This window comes from Halichoerus grypus, chromosome 9, assembly GCF_964656455.1.
Source record: "Halichoerus grypus chromosome 9, mHalGry1.hap1.1, whole genome shotgun sequence".
Lineage (NCBI taxonomy): Eukaryota > Metazoa > Chordata > Mammalia > Carnivora > Phocidae > Halichoerus > Halichoerus grypus.
In genome coordinates this window covers 117573237-117587271 of record NC_135720.1, presented here as the reverse complement: position 1 = coordinate 117587271, position 14035 = coordinate 117573237, and the positions used below count along the sequence as shown (strand labels likewise).

Here is a 14035-nt window from a genome sequence, read left to right as displayed (position 1 = left end):
AGCCCCTCCTGCATAGCGGGGAAATAAAGGCTCCCTGAAGTGCTTCCTCTCCTTCCCCCGACCTCCTCCTTTCAGGGAGGGGCGGAAGTGACGTGGCACGGGGCGGGTCCGTCCACGCACAATGGGCCATGGAGTTCTCGTTCGATGTGGATGCGCTGCTCCCGGAGCGGATCACGGTGCTGGATCAGCACCTGCGACCCCCAGCCCGCCGACCCGGAACCACAACGCCGGCCCGGTGACATCTCAAACCCGCCCCAAGGCCCTTCTCTCCTTGTTCTTCTAAAAAACCTGGTCCAGGCACCACGCCCCCTTCTCACTGACTAGTGACCTCCTTTTGTTGCTCTGGCTCAACCTTCTGGTGACCTTTGACCCTAGACCTAGTGGAGTTGATGGGCACTTGCATCTGTGACCTTTCACTCCTTGGCCTGATTTGTTCTAACCAAAGGATGTGGTTGACACGCCCTTCCTGCTTCCCCACAATAAACCTCAGGGAGGGGGGAGTGTAATGTATTGAAAAAGAGGTGTGGCAGAAGTTTGGGTTCCAGAAAGGTGGGGTGGAAAATCAGATCGGAGGTCTCCAAGGTAAGGTCAGAGAGTCTTAAGTGCTGAACCTGGGTTGAGCTTGTGGCCAAGGTTCCCAGGACCCTCTAATTCAGTGAGTATCTGACTCTTTGTTTCTTTTTTTCTGTAGTGTTGATCTGCAGCAGCAAATTATGACCATTGTAGATGAACTGGGCAAGGCTTCTGCCAAGGTATTGGGGAGTCTTTAGATGGAGGGGCTCTCTGGGGCCAGTAGATAAGGGAGGCATAGGTCCTTTGAAATGGACTTGCAGAAAGTCTGTCTATCTTCCCGGCAGGCTCAGCATCTTCCTGCTCCCATCACCAGTGCATCAAGGATGCAGAGTAACCGCCATGTCATGTATGTGCTCAAAGACACTTCAGCGCGACCGTGAGTGCCAAATGCCCTTCCATCCCATACTTGATTCCTTCCTCCCCCAACCCCTCTTCCTTTTTTGACTCTCCCTTACAAATAGTTGCTACTAGCTTGTTTTACTATTTTCCCCATCCTACAGGGCTGGAAAAGGAGCCGTTATCGGCTTCCTTAAAGTTGGATACAAGAAACTCTTTGTACTGGTGAGTATTACTGGAAGCTGAGAGTTCACATGCCTTGGCTTCTGAGAATAAAAGTGCTGGGAGTTGGGAGGTGGCAACGATGTCTGGGTCCTAAAAGGTACTTGTTTTTCTTTATCTCGTAGGATGATCGTGAGGCTCACAATGAGGTAGAACCACTTTGCATTCTAGACTTTTACATCCATGAGTCACTTCAGCGCCATGGCCATGGGCGAGAACTCTTCCACTATATGTTGCAGGTGTCACTTACTTATCTTTTCACCAGTCCATCCAAAATAGAGATCAAAGGCCCCTTTGCGCTGAGCCCTTCCAGAGGCCTTGCCTTCCACCCTCCTGCCTGCCATGTTCCCATATCCTCCTATTCCCTTCCCAGGCTGCTGGGTTCCTGTTGGCATGCTCTCCCCCCACCTTCTCCTACCCTGAGTCTCCTGTTCCCTGCAGAAGGAGCGAGTTGAACCACACCAACTGGCCATTGACCGACCCTCACAGAAGCTGCTTAAGTTCCTGAATAAACATTACAACCTGGAGACCACAGTTCCACAGGTTAGAGGTTTCAGAGGGTAGATCCTTACTGATCCTTACTAATGCTCAGCAAAGAAGTGGCACCTTCCAAGCACTTCTTATTCCCCATTATATGGGATTCATTTCATACAGCTAAGCTCTTCCTTTTTTTTTTTTTTTCCTTTTTTTGTGGTAACATCTCTCATTCTGCAGCTATTCATAGTCATCTATTTTAATTTTTTGCTGTTCTGTATACCCAGTAATATGTTTGTGCCCCAAACATAGCCAGCTCATTTGCATCTCCTTGTTTTTACAGAGGTCTTTACTCAATGTTTATTAAGGCCCAGAAAAGTATATATTTCTTATCCTTTGGGAGGTTTGGCTTTATATGGAGAATGTGGTTTGCGTATAAGTAAATACAGTATAACGTTACTAATGCTATCCATTCATTTAGCAAGTATTTATTGAGCACTTGACACTGTTCTGGACACTAGGAATACTTGACAAAACAGATAAAAGTTTCTGCCCTTGTGGAGCTTATATCCTAGTTGGTGAGACAAACATAATGTATGACTATGTAGTATGGTTGATGATACGTGCTCTGGAAAGATGAGAGCCACTAAGAAGGCTTGCGAGTACCGCTGTGGGGATGGGAGTGCATGGGCTTGTGAGTCAGATAACGGAGAGTGCAGAGAGGGCATCCCAGGCAAAAGGAATGGCTCGTGCAAACTCCATGAGATGGGGATGTGCCTGAGCAAGTGAATTGGCTGGTGTGGCTACAGCAGCAGGATTGAAGGGGAGTGTGTAGATTAGATCACGCAGCAGCGGGGGAGGAATAATATTTCCAATCTGACAGGTTATTGTAAAGGCTTTGGCTTATGCTCTGAGTGGAAAGAGGAGAGTCATAGTAGGTGTTTGAGCAGAGGGATGATACCATCATACTTTTAGCCAGATCACTTTGGCTGTTAAGGATAGGAGCAACTAGACCAGTTAGGCAACAATCCTGATGAAAAATGGTGGTGGCTCAAACCAAGATGGTAGCAGTAGAGAGGGTAAAGGGTGGTCAGATTTTAAATATTTTGAAGTTAAATAAGATTTCCTGGTAGATTATCTGTGGAAAAAGAGAAAGAAGGAGGGAAGGATGATCCCAAACTCAGCCTGAGCCATTGGACAGATGAAGTTTCCGTAACAGAGATAGTAGGTGGAGCAGCCTTGGGAAGATATAGTAGGAGTCCACTTTGATTTTGTTAATCCTAGGTTGAGTAGACAGTTGGGTACTTCTCTGGAGTTTAAAAAGAGAAGAGGTTTGGAATAGGTCTCTGCATACATAGGGTATTGAAAGCAGTGAGGCAGAATGAGGTCACCAAGGAGTGAGTATAGAGAAAGAGAAATGGTTCAAGGACTTGAGCCCTTGAGTACTCTTTTTTTTTTTTTTTAAGATTTTATTTATTTATTTGACAGAGAGAGACACAGCGAGAGAGGGAACACAAGCAGGGGGAGTGGGAGAGGGAGAAGCAGGCTGCCCGCTGAGCAGGGAGCCCAATATGGGGCTCGAACCCAGGACCCTGGGACCATGACCTGAGCCGAAGGCAGACAGATGCTTAACAACTGAGCCACCCAGTACTCTTTTAAGAGGTGTCATGGAGCAGGAGAACAGCACTAGTGAATTAGATGAAAATTTTTAGGTAGGGTGCCCTGGAAGGCCAGTGAGGAAGGTGTTTCCAGGAGACAGAAATGGCTTACTGAGTAAAATGCTGCTGATCAGTGAGGTCAGAAGAGGCCTGAGAGGTGACCATTGTATTTAGTCACCTGAGGCCACTGGTGATCCTAATTAGCCTTTTCCCTGCAATGGTGGGTGGAAGTCTGCATGGATTGGTTAGGAGATTGAGAAGCTAGGAAGTGGAGATAACAAGAATAGGCCACTCTTTTAAATGCTGATTTAATGGGGGCACGTCGGTGAAGTGTCTGACTCTTGATTTCAGCTCAGGTCATGATCCTCAGGGTCCTGGGATTGAGCCCTGTGTCTGTCTGGCTCCATGCTCCACGGGGAGTCGGCTTGAGGATTTCTCTCCCTCTCCCTCAGCCCCTCCCCCCACTCGCCCTGCAAGCTCATTCTCTCTCAAATAAGTAAATCTTTTTTTTTTTTTAAGATTTTATTTATTATTTGAGAGAGAGCGTGAGCGCACAAGTGGGGTGAGGGGCAGAGGGAGAAGCAGGTTTCCTGCCCGGCAGGGAGCCCAATGCAGGACTCAACCCGAGAACTCCGGGATCGTGACCTGAGCCGAAGGCAGGTGTTTAACTGGCTGAGCCACCCAGGTACCCCTTTCAAATAAGTAAATCTTAAAAAAAAAAAAAATGCAGCTTTAAGGGGAACAAAGAAAAAGAGCAAGAGCTAGAGGGGAAAGTGGATTAAGAGAGGGTTGATTGTTTTCAGTTGGAAGAACCAACAGCATAAGAATGCCTTGGTAGAGAGAAAATGTGATGATGTCAGAGAACATGAGGAGAATTGCTGAAGCAAAGTCATGGGCAGGAGGGGTTGGGATTGGGTTGACAAGTTTGCCTTGGATTCAGAGCATGGACAATATGATTTGATTGATGTGCTTACAAAGGAGGTATAGAGACATGGTGAGTGCTACCTTGGGGTGGGGATTGGGTAAAGGAAGGCTTGACTTAAGCTTAATCTTGAAAGGTGAATGTCATGGGGACAGTGGACAAGTGGGCAGGCTAAAGTGCATTTCATATACAGGAACCAGCATGAGCAAAAGCAGATAGGTATTCAATTATCTTCTGGGGTATTGCAGGCAGTTTGGTGTGGCAGGAGTGCTGGGCATGTGCTTGTTTCTGGAGGAGGGTGGGTGGCTAGACAGGGTCAAGGCAGGAAACAGGCAGGGTCTATTTATACTTAGAATGTCCTCCCCTTGTACATTGTTCCATTAAGAGGCAGTGAAGAGCAGTGGAAGGAGCACAGTATTAGGCATAGCCAGGTAACCTATAAGACCAAAACATAGAGTATAAATAATCATGTAAACAATGATTCATGAGCTCTGTGTGCTATCTACATGGATCATCTCAGTTGATCCTTATACATCTCTTTGAGGTGGGTACTTTTATTGACTCCATTTGAGGTTTGTACAGATTTAATGACTTGACCAAGTTCACATAGCTAATAAGTGGCAGAGCAAGAATTTGAACCCATTGCCACTCTTTTTTTAAAAAATGTTAAACATTTTATTTATTTGTTTCTTTCTTTTTTTTTTTAAGATTTTATTTGACAGAGACACAGCGAGAGAAGGAACACAAGCAGGGGGAGTGGGAGAGCGAGAAGCAGGCTTCCCGCGGAGCAGGGAGCCCAATGCGGGGCTCAATCCCAGGACCCTGGGATCATGACCTGAGCCGAAGGCAGCCACTTAACAGACTGAGCCACCCAGGCGCCCCTATTTATTTCTTTATTGCTATTTTTTAAATTTAAATTTAATTAATTAACCCATTGCCCACTCTTGATGACTACACTGTATTATTCCTGGCTGAACTGCTACAGCTAGAGTCTGGGGCTTGAGGCCCAGTTCTGTCACTTGTTAGCTACTTGGCTTTGGGCAGGCCATGTCTCCAAGCCTTTACTCTTTAACACAGGGACTCCAAGGATTGTTGTGAAGGCCAAACTGAATATGATAATATAATGAAATCACTCTGAGTCAATTACTAGTTATCAAAGTGGCACGCTGTCCTCCAGCATGTCTTCCCTTGACAGTTCCACCCATTTGAACCCTACTTAAAGCTTAGTTATTCTCAGTATTTGTATACTTAAGCCATTTGGCCTGGTGTGTATATGTGTGTATGTTTAAGCTTCTGTTTTGAAAGTTTTGGATGCCTCTTCTTCCCTGGTGTTTTGTGCACCCTGTCTCCATTAGCCTGGGTCCTGGGAGAACTAAAAAGTAGGGTACAGACTTTTGGTTTTTGAGATAAAATGCACTCTTTTACCTATCTAAAATACACAGTTCAGTGGTTTTTAGTATATTCACAGTGTTGTCTGATTATCCCTGCTAATTCCAAAACTCTTCCATCACACAAAGAGAAACCCAGAACTCATTAAGCAGTCACTTCCCATACCCCTTTCCCCAGCCTTTGTCAACCAGTAATCTGCTCTCTGGCAATTTGCTTATTCTGCACATTTTATATAAATGGAATCCTACAATATGTTTGGCTTTCACTTACCATAATGTTTTCAGAGGGTTCATCCATGTTGCAGCATATATCAGTACCACATCCCTTTTTATGGGTGAATAATATTCTATCATATGAATATACTACATTTTGTTTATCCATTCATCAGCTGATTCACATTTGGTTGTTTCCATGTTTTGGTGATGAATATTTGTAAGATTTTGTTTGCACATATCTTTTCAGTTTTCTTGGGTATATACCTAAGAGTGGAATTACTGGGTCATATGGTAATTCTTTTAATTTTTTGAGGAACTGACAGAATGTTTTTCCACAATGACTACAACATTTTACATCCTCTACCAGCAGTGTACGAGTATTCCAATTTCTCAACATCCTCACCAACATTTGTCATTTTCCTTTTTTTTTTTTTTTAAGATTTTATTCATTCACTTGGGGCGCCTGGGTGGCTCAGTCGTTAAGCGTCTGCCTTCGGCTCAGGTCATGATCCTGGCGTCCTGGGATCGAGCCCCACATCGGGCTCCCTGCTCAGCGGGGAGCCTGCTTCTCCCTCTCCCACTCCCCCTGCTTGTGTTCCTGCTCTTGCTATCTCTCTCTCAAATAAATAAATAAAATCTTTAAAAAAAAAAAAAAAAGATTTTATTCATTCACTTGACAGAGAGAAAGAGAGCACAAGCAGGGGGAGTGGCAGGCAGAGGGAGAGGGAGAATCAGGCTCCCCATGGAGCAGGGAGCCTGACATGGGCCAATCCCAGGACCTGGGATCACAATCCGAACCCGAGGCAGAAGCTTAATTGACTGAGCCACCCAGGCGCCCCACCTTTTTTTTTTATATTTTAATTAGCTATGGTAGTGGGTATGCACTGGTATCTCTTTGTAGTTTTGATTTACATCTCCTTGTTGACTAATGATGTTCAGCATCTTTTCAAGTGCTGATGGACCATTTGCATATCTTCTTCAGAGAAGTGTTTATTCAAGTCCTATGCCCATTTTTTTTTTTAAGTAGGCTTTACACCCAGCCTGGAGCCCAACATGGGGCTTGAACTCATGACCCTGAGATCAAGACCTGAGCTGAGATCAAGAGCCAGATACTTGACCAACTGAGCCACCCAGGCACCCTCCTTCTGCTTACTTTTTTTTTTTTTAAAGATTTTATTTATTTTGACAGAGAGAGACACAGCGAGAGAGGGAACACAAGCCGGGGGAGTGGGAGAGGGAGAAGCAGGCTTCCCGCGGAGCAGGGAGTCTGATGCGGGGCTTGATCCCAGGACCCTGGGATCATGACCCGAGCCGAAGGCAGGCGCTTAACGACTGAGCCACCCAGGCGCCCCCTTGTGCTTATTTTTAAAGTGTGTTCTTTGTTCTTGAGTTGTAACTGTTTTTTATATGTTCTAGATATAATACCCTTATCAGATGTATGATTTGCAAATATTTTTAAAAATTTTTTATTGTTATGTGAATCACCATACATTACATCATTAGTTTTTGACGTAGTGTTCGCAATATTTTTTCTATTCTGTGGGTTTTTTCATTTTCTTGATCGTGTCTTTGGAAGTACAAAAGATTTTGCTTTTGGCGAAGTCCAGTTTTGTTTTTTTTTTCTTATGTTGCTTATGCTTTGGTGTCATATTTAAGAAACAATTGCCTAATCCAGGTCATGAAGATTTTCCCATTTCTTTCTTTTTTTTTTTAGAGAGAGTGCATGAGCAGGGTGGGGGCGCAGAGGGAAAGAATCTTAAGCAGACTTCTAGTTGAGCGCGGAGCCTGATGCGGAGGTCAATCTCATGACCCTGAGATCATGACCTGAGCCGAAACCAAGAGTCAGCCGCTCAACTGACTGAGCCACCCAAGCACCCCCGCCCCCATGTTTCCTTCTAAGAGTTTCATAGTTTTAGCTCTTGACAGTTAGATCTTTGAGGTGCCTGCCTGGCTCAGTCTGAAGAGCATGTGACTCTTGATCCTCCAAATTGTGAGTTTGAGCCCCACATTGGATGCAGAGATTACTTAAATAAATAAACTTAAAAAAAATTTTTGAAACCCAAAACATTTAGGGTCTTTGACCCAGTTGAAATTATTTTTGTCTGATGTGAGGTAGAGGTCCACATTCATTATCTTGCATGTGAATATTCAGTTGTCCAAGCACCATTTGTTAAAGAAGCTGTTTTTTCCCCCCATTGACTCGTATTGGCACTCCCTTGAAAATTGACCATAGACACATGGGTTTATTTCTGGACTCTATTCATGCCATTGGTCTGTATGTCTAGCTTCAGGCCTCTTCCATACCATTTTGATTGCGATACCTTGTAAGTTTTGAAATCAGGAAGTGTGAATCCTCCAAGATTGTTTTGGCTATTTGAGGTCCTTTATAATTCCATATCAACTTTTAGGATCAGCTTACCAGGGTCTGAGTTTTTGACTGAGTCTGTCAACAAGGACAGGAAGGCTGGCTTCTGTTCCTCCCACTGTGGTTTTTATGGGACCAGGTTGTGTCCCCGTGTAGTGGTGAATGGCTGAATGAACAACATATATTTCACTTGTTTCATCTCATAGGTCAACAACTTTGTGATCTTCGAAGGCTTCTTTGCCCATCAGCATCGTAAGTGTTGGCCAAGTAGTTGGGGTGAGGGGAAGGACAGAGGTGGATTCTTGATCCCACTGGCACCCTCACTGAGGGGCACCACCGCTTCCTTCTCACAGGGCCCCCTGCTCCCTCCCTGAGGGCATCTCGACACTCTCGCGCTGCCATGGTTGATCCTACACCCGCTGGTAAAGCTGCAGTGAATGGGCGGAACTGTAGGCCATGGTGGCTAGTTCCTCTGGAGGCCACAGGGGGCACAGTGCAATTGTGGGCAATTTGGGAGAATTCTCAAGCAGCCCAAGTCTCCAGCAGTTGTTACCCATCTGCTTTTGCCCTCATGAGCTTAGTACATCTTACACTTGTCAGAACTTTTAACTAAGTGAGCTCATTGGGACCTGTTTGATGATTGATATTGATGTGGTCTCTTGCCGCTTCAGGCCCATCAAAATAGGCCAGGGTCACCTTCCTTTGCAGACCCCTCAGGTTTCTGTCAGTCAAGGGACAGACAAGTGCGGTCAGCCCTTCCATTTCCAGTCATAGAATAGTGACATGAATGGTCCAAAGTTAAATATTAGTTTTAGAAAATAACGCTCAGATTTTATAATATTTCCAACCAAATAATGAAATTGATCTGGAGAAACCAAATCTAGGAGGTACTGAAATGCTGCCCAAGCTCCCCATTCCCTCCTCATACACACATATTCCCTGCCAGTCTGAGCCCCACTCCTTCCTCACTGCCTCCCACAGCTTGCACAAAAGTGCCCCCATGCTGAGCTAGCTGGCTTTGTGGCTAGCTCGCCCCTCCTCCGTAGCCAGGAAAGGGAGTAACCACTACCCGAAGAACAATCTGTTACCATTACTAGCTTTGACCAGTGTCGGGCACTGGGAGGCAGTTCATATCCAGGACTTGCTTTGCTTGCCAAGGCCTCCCCCATCCAGCTCCTGCTGACTACAGGCTGTGAGAGGGAGTGAGGGCCCACAAGGGCGGTGAGGGCCCAAGCCCACAGGGGAGGGGACCATGGATAAAGCTTAAGTGGATTTGCTGAGAAATCTCTCCTTTGCCACACACAATAGAGAACCTCTTGAGAGGGAAAGGGAGGGAGCAAATAGAAAAGCGAGAGCATGGGAAGCAGAGCTTTGGATAGTATGTTAGCCTCCCATTTACTCTGCTAACTCCCAAGTGTCTTTGTTTTCTCCTCAAACTTTGTTTTTCCTAATAAAGCTTCAATCTTGCCCTAGAAGGAGAGGTTCTGCCCTACCCTAACCTCCCCTGATCTCTCCAAAGCAATTCCTAATTAACCAAGGACTTTGTCCATCTCATCTAGAGGGCCCGGCTGGGACCATTCCACTGCCCCAGAATCCCAGGGGGGCCTGACAGCACCCACTGACAGTAAGAGCTTGCCTCCCTTAGCCACCTTTCTCCTGCATCTCCCAGGCCCGAGTCTCCCCCTAGAACTTTTCCCCCAACTCTGCATTTGGCCTGCTCCTTCTGGCTCCCCTCAAAAGTGCTCCAGCATTTCCCCTGAATTCCCTCTTGGCGTGAAGGCATTGCCACAGCTTCTGCGATGGAGCTGAACTGAACTCTCTCTTCCCCCAGGAGGAACTGTGGTGTGAGGGAGCAGAGGTTTGGGGTCAAGGGGGTAGTAGCTGGGAGGAGGGGTGCAAAGTATATCTTCTAATGCTTACCTTGTCTGTGTCCTGTCCACTGTCAGCTCCAGCAAGAAAGCTGCCACCCAAGAGAGCAGAGGGAGACATTAAGCCATATTCCTCTAGTGACCGAGAATGTAAGACTCGGGTAGGGTGGCTGGGCTTGGGGGCCTTAACCCAGGACAAGTAGTTCTCTCTAAAGGCTCTGATTTCTCTTTTTTCTACCCAAATCTTTGCTGTCATCACTCTCTTCTCCTTTCTCTTCTTTCTCCGTCTTGCTCTGTATTTTCCCTCTTGCCAGTTCTGAAGGTAGCTGTGGAGCCTCCGTGGCCCCTGAACAGGGCCCCTCGCCGTGCTACACCTCCAGCCCATCCACCCCCCCGCTCCAGCAGCCTGGGAAACTCACCAGAACGGGGTCCCCTCCGCCCCTTTGTGCCAGAGCAGGAGTTGCTGCGTTCCCTGCGCCTCTGCCCCCCACACCCTACCGCCCGCCTTCTGCTTGCTACCGACCCTGGGGGCAGCCCAGCCCAACGTCGGCGCACCAGGTAATAGGAGTTGGAGGGTTAGGGAGCCTCAGGACTGTCAAAGAGGGTGTTAGCAATGGCAAAGGGCAGTTTGGATCTGCCAGAGATGAGAAGCAATAGGACAGGGGGATTGGAGAGTCCTGACACCTTTTGAGAAGAGTATATTGGACCAGATTTGTGGGAGCAGTCTGGAAATAAGTTACATGAAGGAGTACAATAGTACTTTATATGGAGTCTAGGGACTCTAGTTTTTAAAGTGAGAGATGGGAGAAAGGATAGGAATAACAGATCCATTGGGTTGGGGGGAACTGAGTCTCTCGTATTGGGGAAATCTTGGTTTAATGCTTACTGGGAAGATGCAATGTTTCTGACAATTTGGGGAGCCACTGGCCTCATGTTAGTCCTTTGTATAGCAGGAACCCATCCCAGCAGAGTGGGCATCTCCTTGATTTCTCTCCCTAGCTTTCTCTTCACCTCTGACTTCTCTTTCTGTTTTTCTCTCTCCCCCATTTTCCCTTGCCCTTTCTCCTGTCCATAACACCCTTCCACAGCTCCCTTCCCCGCTCTGATGAGAGTCGATACTGACAGATAGTTACCCCCTTCCCTCCCTGGGAGACCTGGGGTAGGCAGAGCCCCTTCTCCCTGAGAACCCCAGGTCCACTCTTCCATTGTAGTCCCCAGGTTCCAGTGGAACCTGACAGAGCTCCTAGGATTCCCTCTTCCTCTTTCTTGGGCAAAGGTGTTGTCAGGGTCCCAGGTGGCCTAATACTTTGTAGCTTTTCTTACTGTAGAAAGCACGCCTTTTTTCCTAAGTGGGCTCTGAACACTCCCACAAGATAGCCTGATTCGCTGCCAGATCCCTTGGTTGCGTGGCTCATACTCATTATCCAGAGAAGCACACTCTTGCTTGCTATTAGAATCTAGAACACCTTAGGAAGGTCCAAGGGCCTCCTGTGCCAGGGAAACCTTTTAAGGAGTCTTGTCCATGGAGTAAATCCCATAGTCCTTCTACAGTGTTACTGGTGGCTCGAATACTGTTTCGTGCTGCCTACCACACTTACCTTCTCAGCCTGCTGAAGACAGCCAACGAGCTCTGCTTCAGAGCAGTTCAGTGATAAAGACAGTCCCCAAAGGGATCCACTCAACATTGCCAAACTCTTAATCTCCCCATTTTTTGTGTATGTGTCTGGGAACCCCTAAGCTGATGTCTGCTTTGAGGCTCTAAAGACTCCCCACACTTCTAAAGATACCACCACTTCCCCCAGATCCAGATTCTGTGAGGAAGTTTGTTTCTTGGCAGTAGATCCCACTGAGTATCCTGGGATCACTCTTAGCCATGTTTCAGAAGACAAGCCCTGAGTCTCAAGTATCTGTTAGCTTCTGGGATCCTCTCTCGCATACACCCTGCCCCAGTAGGTAGGTGATTATATATTCCGGTCTTGTGAGATTGTCTCGAGGTGATAGGGGAACTCTCCTCTGGCCTTTCCTCCATAGCAAGAACCTTCCCCTGCTCCGTACCCAGGGTATGGACCATCTTCCCCCTCCCTACTCTCTGAATGTGTGGTAGATCAGGTACCCCCACCGTGTTCCCCCATCCCAGTACTTGGGAGCAGGATCTCCCTCTCTCCCAACTCCTTTTCCTTCTCCTTTTCAGTGTTGTCTGAATAAAGTGTGCATTCTTTTGTGTTTTTTAAATGGACATTTTCAATGAAAAAAAAAAATCAAAAAAACCCCAAACTTCAGGTCTCAGCCTCGTTTGTGTGTCACCTGATTTTTTTCCCTGGGATCCCTGGTCCTCTGATCTTCCTTACCTTTGTGATCTGCTGGATCTTCTGCGGATTCTGTCTCCTGTCAGCCCCTGGATCCCTCTGTATAGGCTTCTAGGCCTACTCCCCCATTCCCTCCAGAAACCTCCAGCTCTTCCCAGTGACTTCTACCCTTTAGTGTAGGCCAGCCATTGCTGAAATGTCAAGATTTAGCAACATCTCTGGGATCCACTTATTGTCTCCTGACTATTCCCTGAATTCCTCTTCCCATTCTGATTTCTTGCCCTCTCGCCCATCCTTGGACCTCTCTCAAGACAATTCCTTTTCCTCCTGAATTCAGCCTTGTCACTCCCTATTTCCCTCTGGTCTGATGTATCCTATAATTAAAATAACCATGTTTTCTAAACCAAACACCAGGGCACCTGGTCCAACAAATTTTTTTGCCTGAGTCTGGTTTTCTGGCATAACTTGGATCACATTTAGCCTTACTTTTAACACATTTGACCTTAACAACAACAAACCAGAACTGCTCCAGAAAGTCTTGGGGTATAAAATGAGCCCCCTCCCCTTTTCTGAGGCACAGCTTAGTTTAAAACCCCATAGGAATGGTAATTACCCTTCTGTTTTTCCTGTACTATTCCTTTCATTCCTCTCCTCTGATTCCCTCATACCCACTCATCTTTCTTCCTATAGCCTCTTCCCCATCATCTCCCATTTCTTCTACAGGGGGGCTCCCCCAGGGCTGGTAGCCCAAAGCTGCTGCTACAGCCGCCATGGGGGGTTGAATTCCTCATCCCCCAATACAGGTAAGTATTCATCCCTCTTTACCCTCAAATCAGGTAGGCCATATTCACTACCTACTCCAGCCTTCCCATGCACATGCCTGGTGTTTCCATAGGCAACCAAGAATCGAAGCAGGGGGAACAGGAAACAGAGAATAGGTGAGGTCTGAGCCCCTCCTCCACCAGCCTCCCACCACCTCTGACTCCTTTTCCTAACATCACTCTCAGCTCCTTTCTCCTCTGAACACCAGCTCCTCCCACAAACTGTTCTACCTAACATCCTAATATCCTGAAACCCTCTTTCCCCATAGGCTCAACTCGTGCTTACCTTTGGTACTGAGGGGTTTCAAATTTGGACGTAGCACTAATGGTTTCAGCCTCATACGCCATCATATGTCCTACTCTACATCAGGGCCCGACAGACCTTGAAGAGTCTCTGCTCTTAATTGCCACTTTAATATCCCTATAACCCACTCTCCATCTCCCTCCCACCTACCAGGTCTGCCAGCGAGGAGCAGGTCTTGTCACAGGCTGGGTCTGGGGAGGAACACATGCACACAGTTCCTCCTCAGGCCCAGGCCCTGCCAGCCCAGGCCTGGACAATGGGTGGGGACATATTCAACGCCAGGTTCATTCGAAACTTGCAGGACCGTCGCAGCACCAGGCCTTGGTGACCGCAACACCCCCTCACACCTTCAAAGTCAGTATTCTCACTACAGGAGGTCCAAAGCCCGCCCTCATAATGGATGTATTCATGCATTCATTCATTAATTCAACAGGCTTTATCAATGCCAAGTCACTTGTATTTTATTTTTAACCTGAGTAATAAAAGTATTTATTTTTATCAGGAGAGCTACTGGAAGTTGATTGTCATTATTTCAACCCCACCCCTCGCTCTTCGTTGTACCTGGTTCAGGCCCATTTTCTC

At 46.9% G+C, this 14035-nt stretch overlaps 1 protein-coding gene and 1 long non-coding RNA gene across 8 annotated transcripts; one reads left to right on the top strand and one right to left on the bottom strand.

Annotated features, from left to right (window-relative positions):
• The first annotated feature begins 73 nt into the window (after nt 1-73).
• ATAT1 (alpha tubulin acetyltransferase 1) lies at nt 74-13957 on the top strand. 7 transcript variants are annotated; one of them, XM_036120393.2, is made up of 13 exons: nt 74-235; nt 692-752; nt 858-949; nt 1074-1134; nt 1257-1370; nt 1573-1674; nt 8361-8406; nt 8508-8576; nt 10101-10172; nt 10337-10580; nt 13052-13131; nt 13224-13266; nt 13607-13957. In XM_036120393.2, exons 1-13 carry the CDS (start codon nt 129-131, stop codon nt 13779-13781), a joined length of 1266 nt encoding a protein of 421 aa, XP_035976286.1. In that variant the 5' UTR covers nt 74-128; the 3' UTR covers nt 13782-13957. The 7 variants fall into 7 exon arrangements, with proteins under 7 accessions (XP_035976286.1, XP_077911731.1, XP_077911732.1 ...); XM_078055605.1 differs by having other exon boundaries at nt 13019-13131; XM_078055607.1 differs by lacking the exon at nt 74-235 and adding an exon at nt 242-582 and having other exon boundaries at nt 13019-13131.
• On the bottom strand, nt 7240-10137 carry LOC118553402 (uncharacterized). The gene is made up of 2 exons (XR_013441345.1): nt 10075-10137; nt 7240-8875 (listed from the first exon to the last, which is right to left on the bottom strand). It is a non-coding gene; the product is annotated as an uncharacterized LOC118553402 (long non-coding RNA).
• Nucleotides 13958-14035: the final 78 nt, after the last annotated feature.

What these genes read in the sequence shown, in the direction of transcription:
- ATAT1 (XM_078055605.1), top strand. Translation starts at nt 129, where the DNA reads ATGGAGTTCTCGTTCGATGTGGATGCGCTGCTCCCGGAGCGGATCACG. An exon ending in GGTTGATCCTACACCCGCTG is followed by an intron (nt 8,577 to 10,100) that starts GTAAAGCTGCAG and finishes GTCCACTGTCAG; the next exon opens with CTCCAGCAAGAAAGCTGCCA. An exon ending in TTCCTCTAGTGACCGAGAAT is followed by an intron (nt 10,173 to 10,336) that starts GTAAGACTCGGG and finishes CCCTCTTGCCAG; the next exon opens with TTCTGAAGGTAGCTGTGGAG.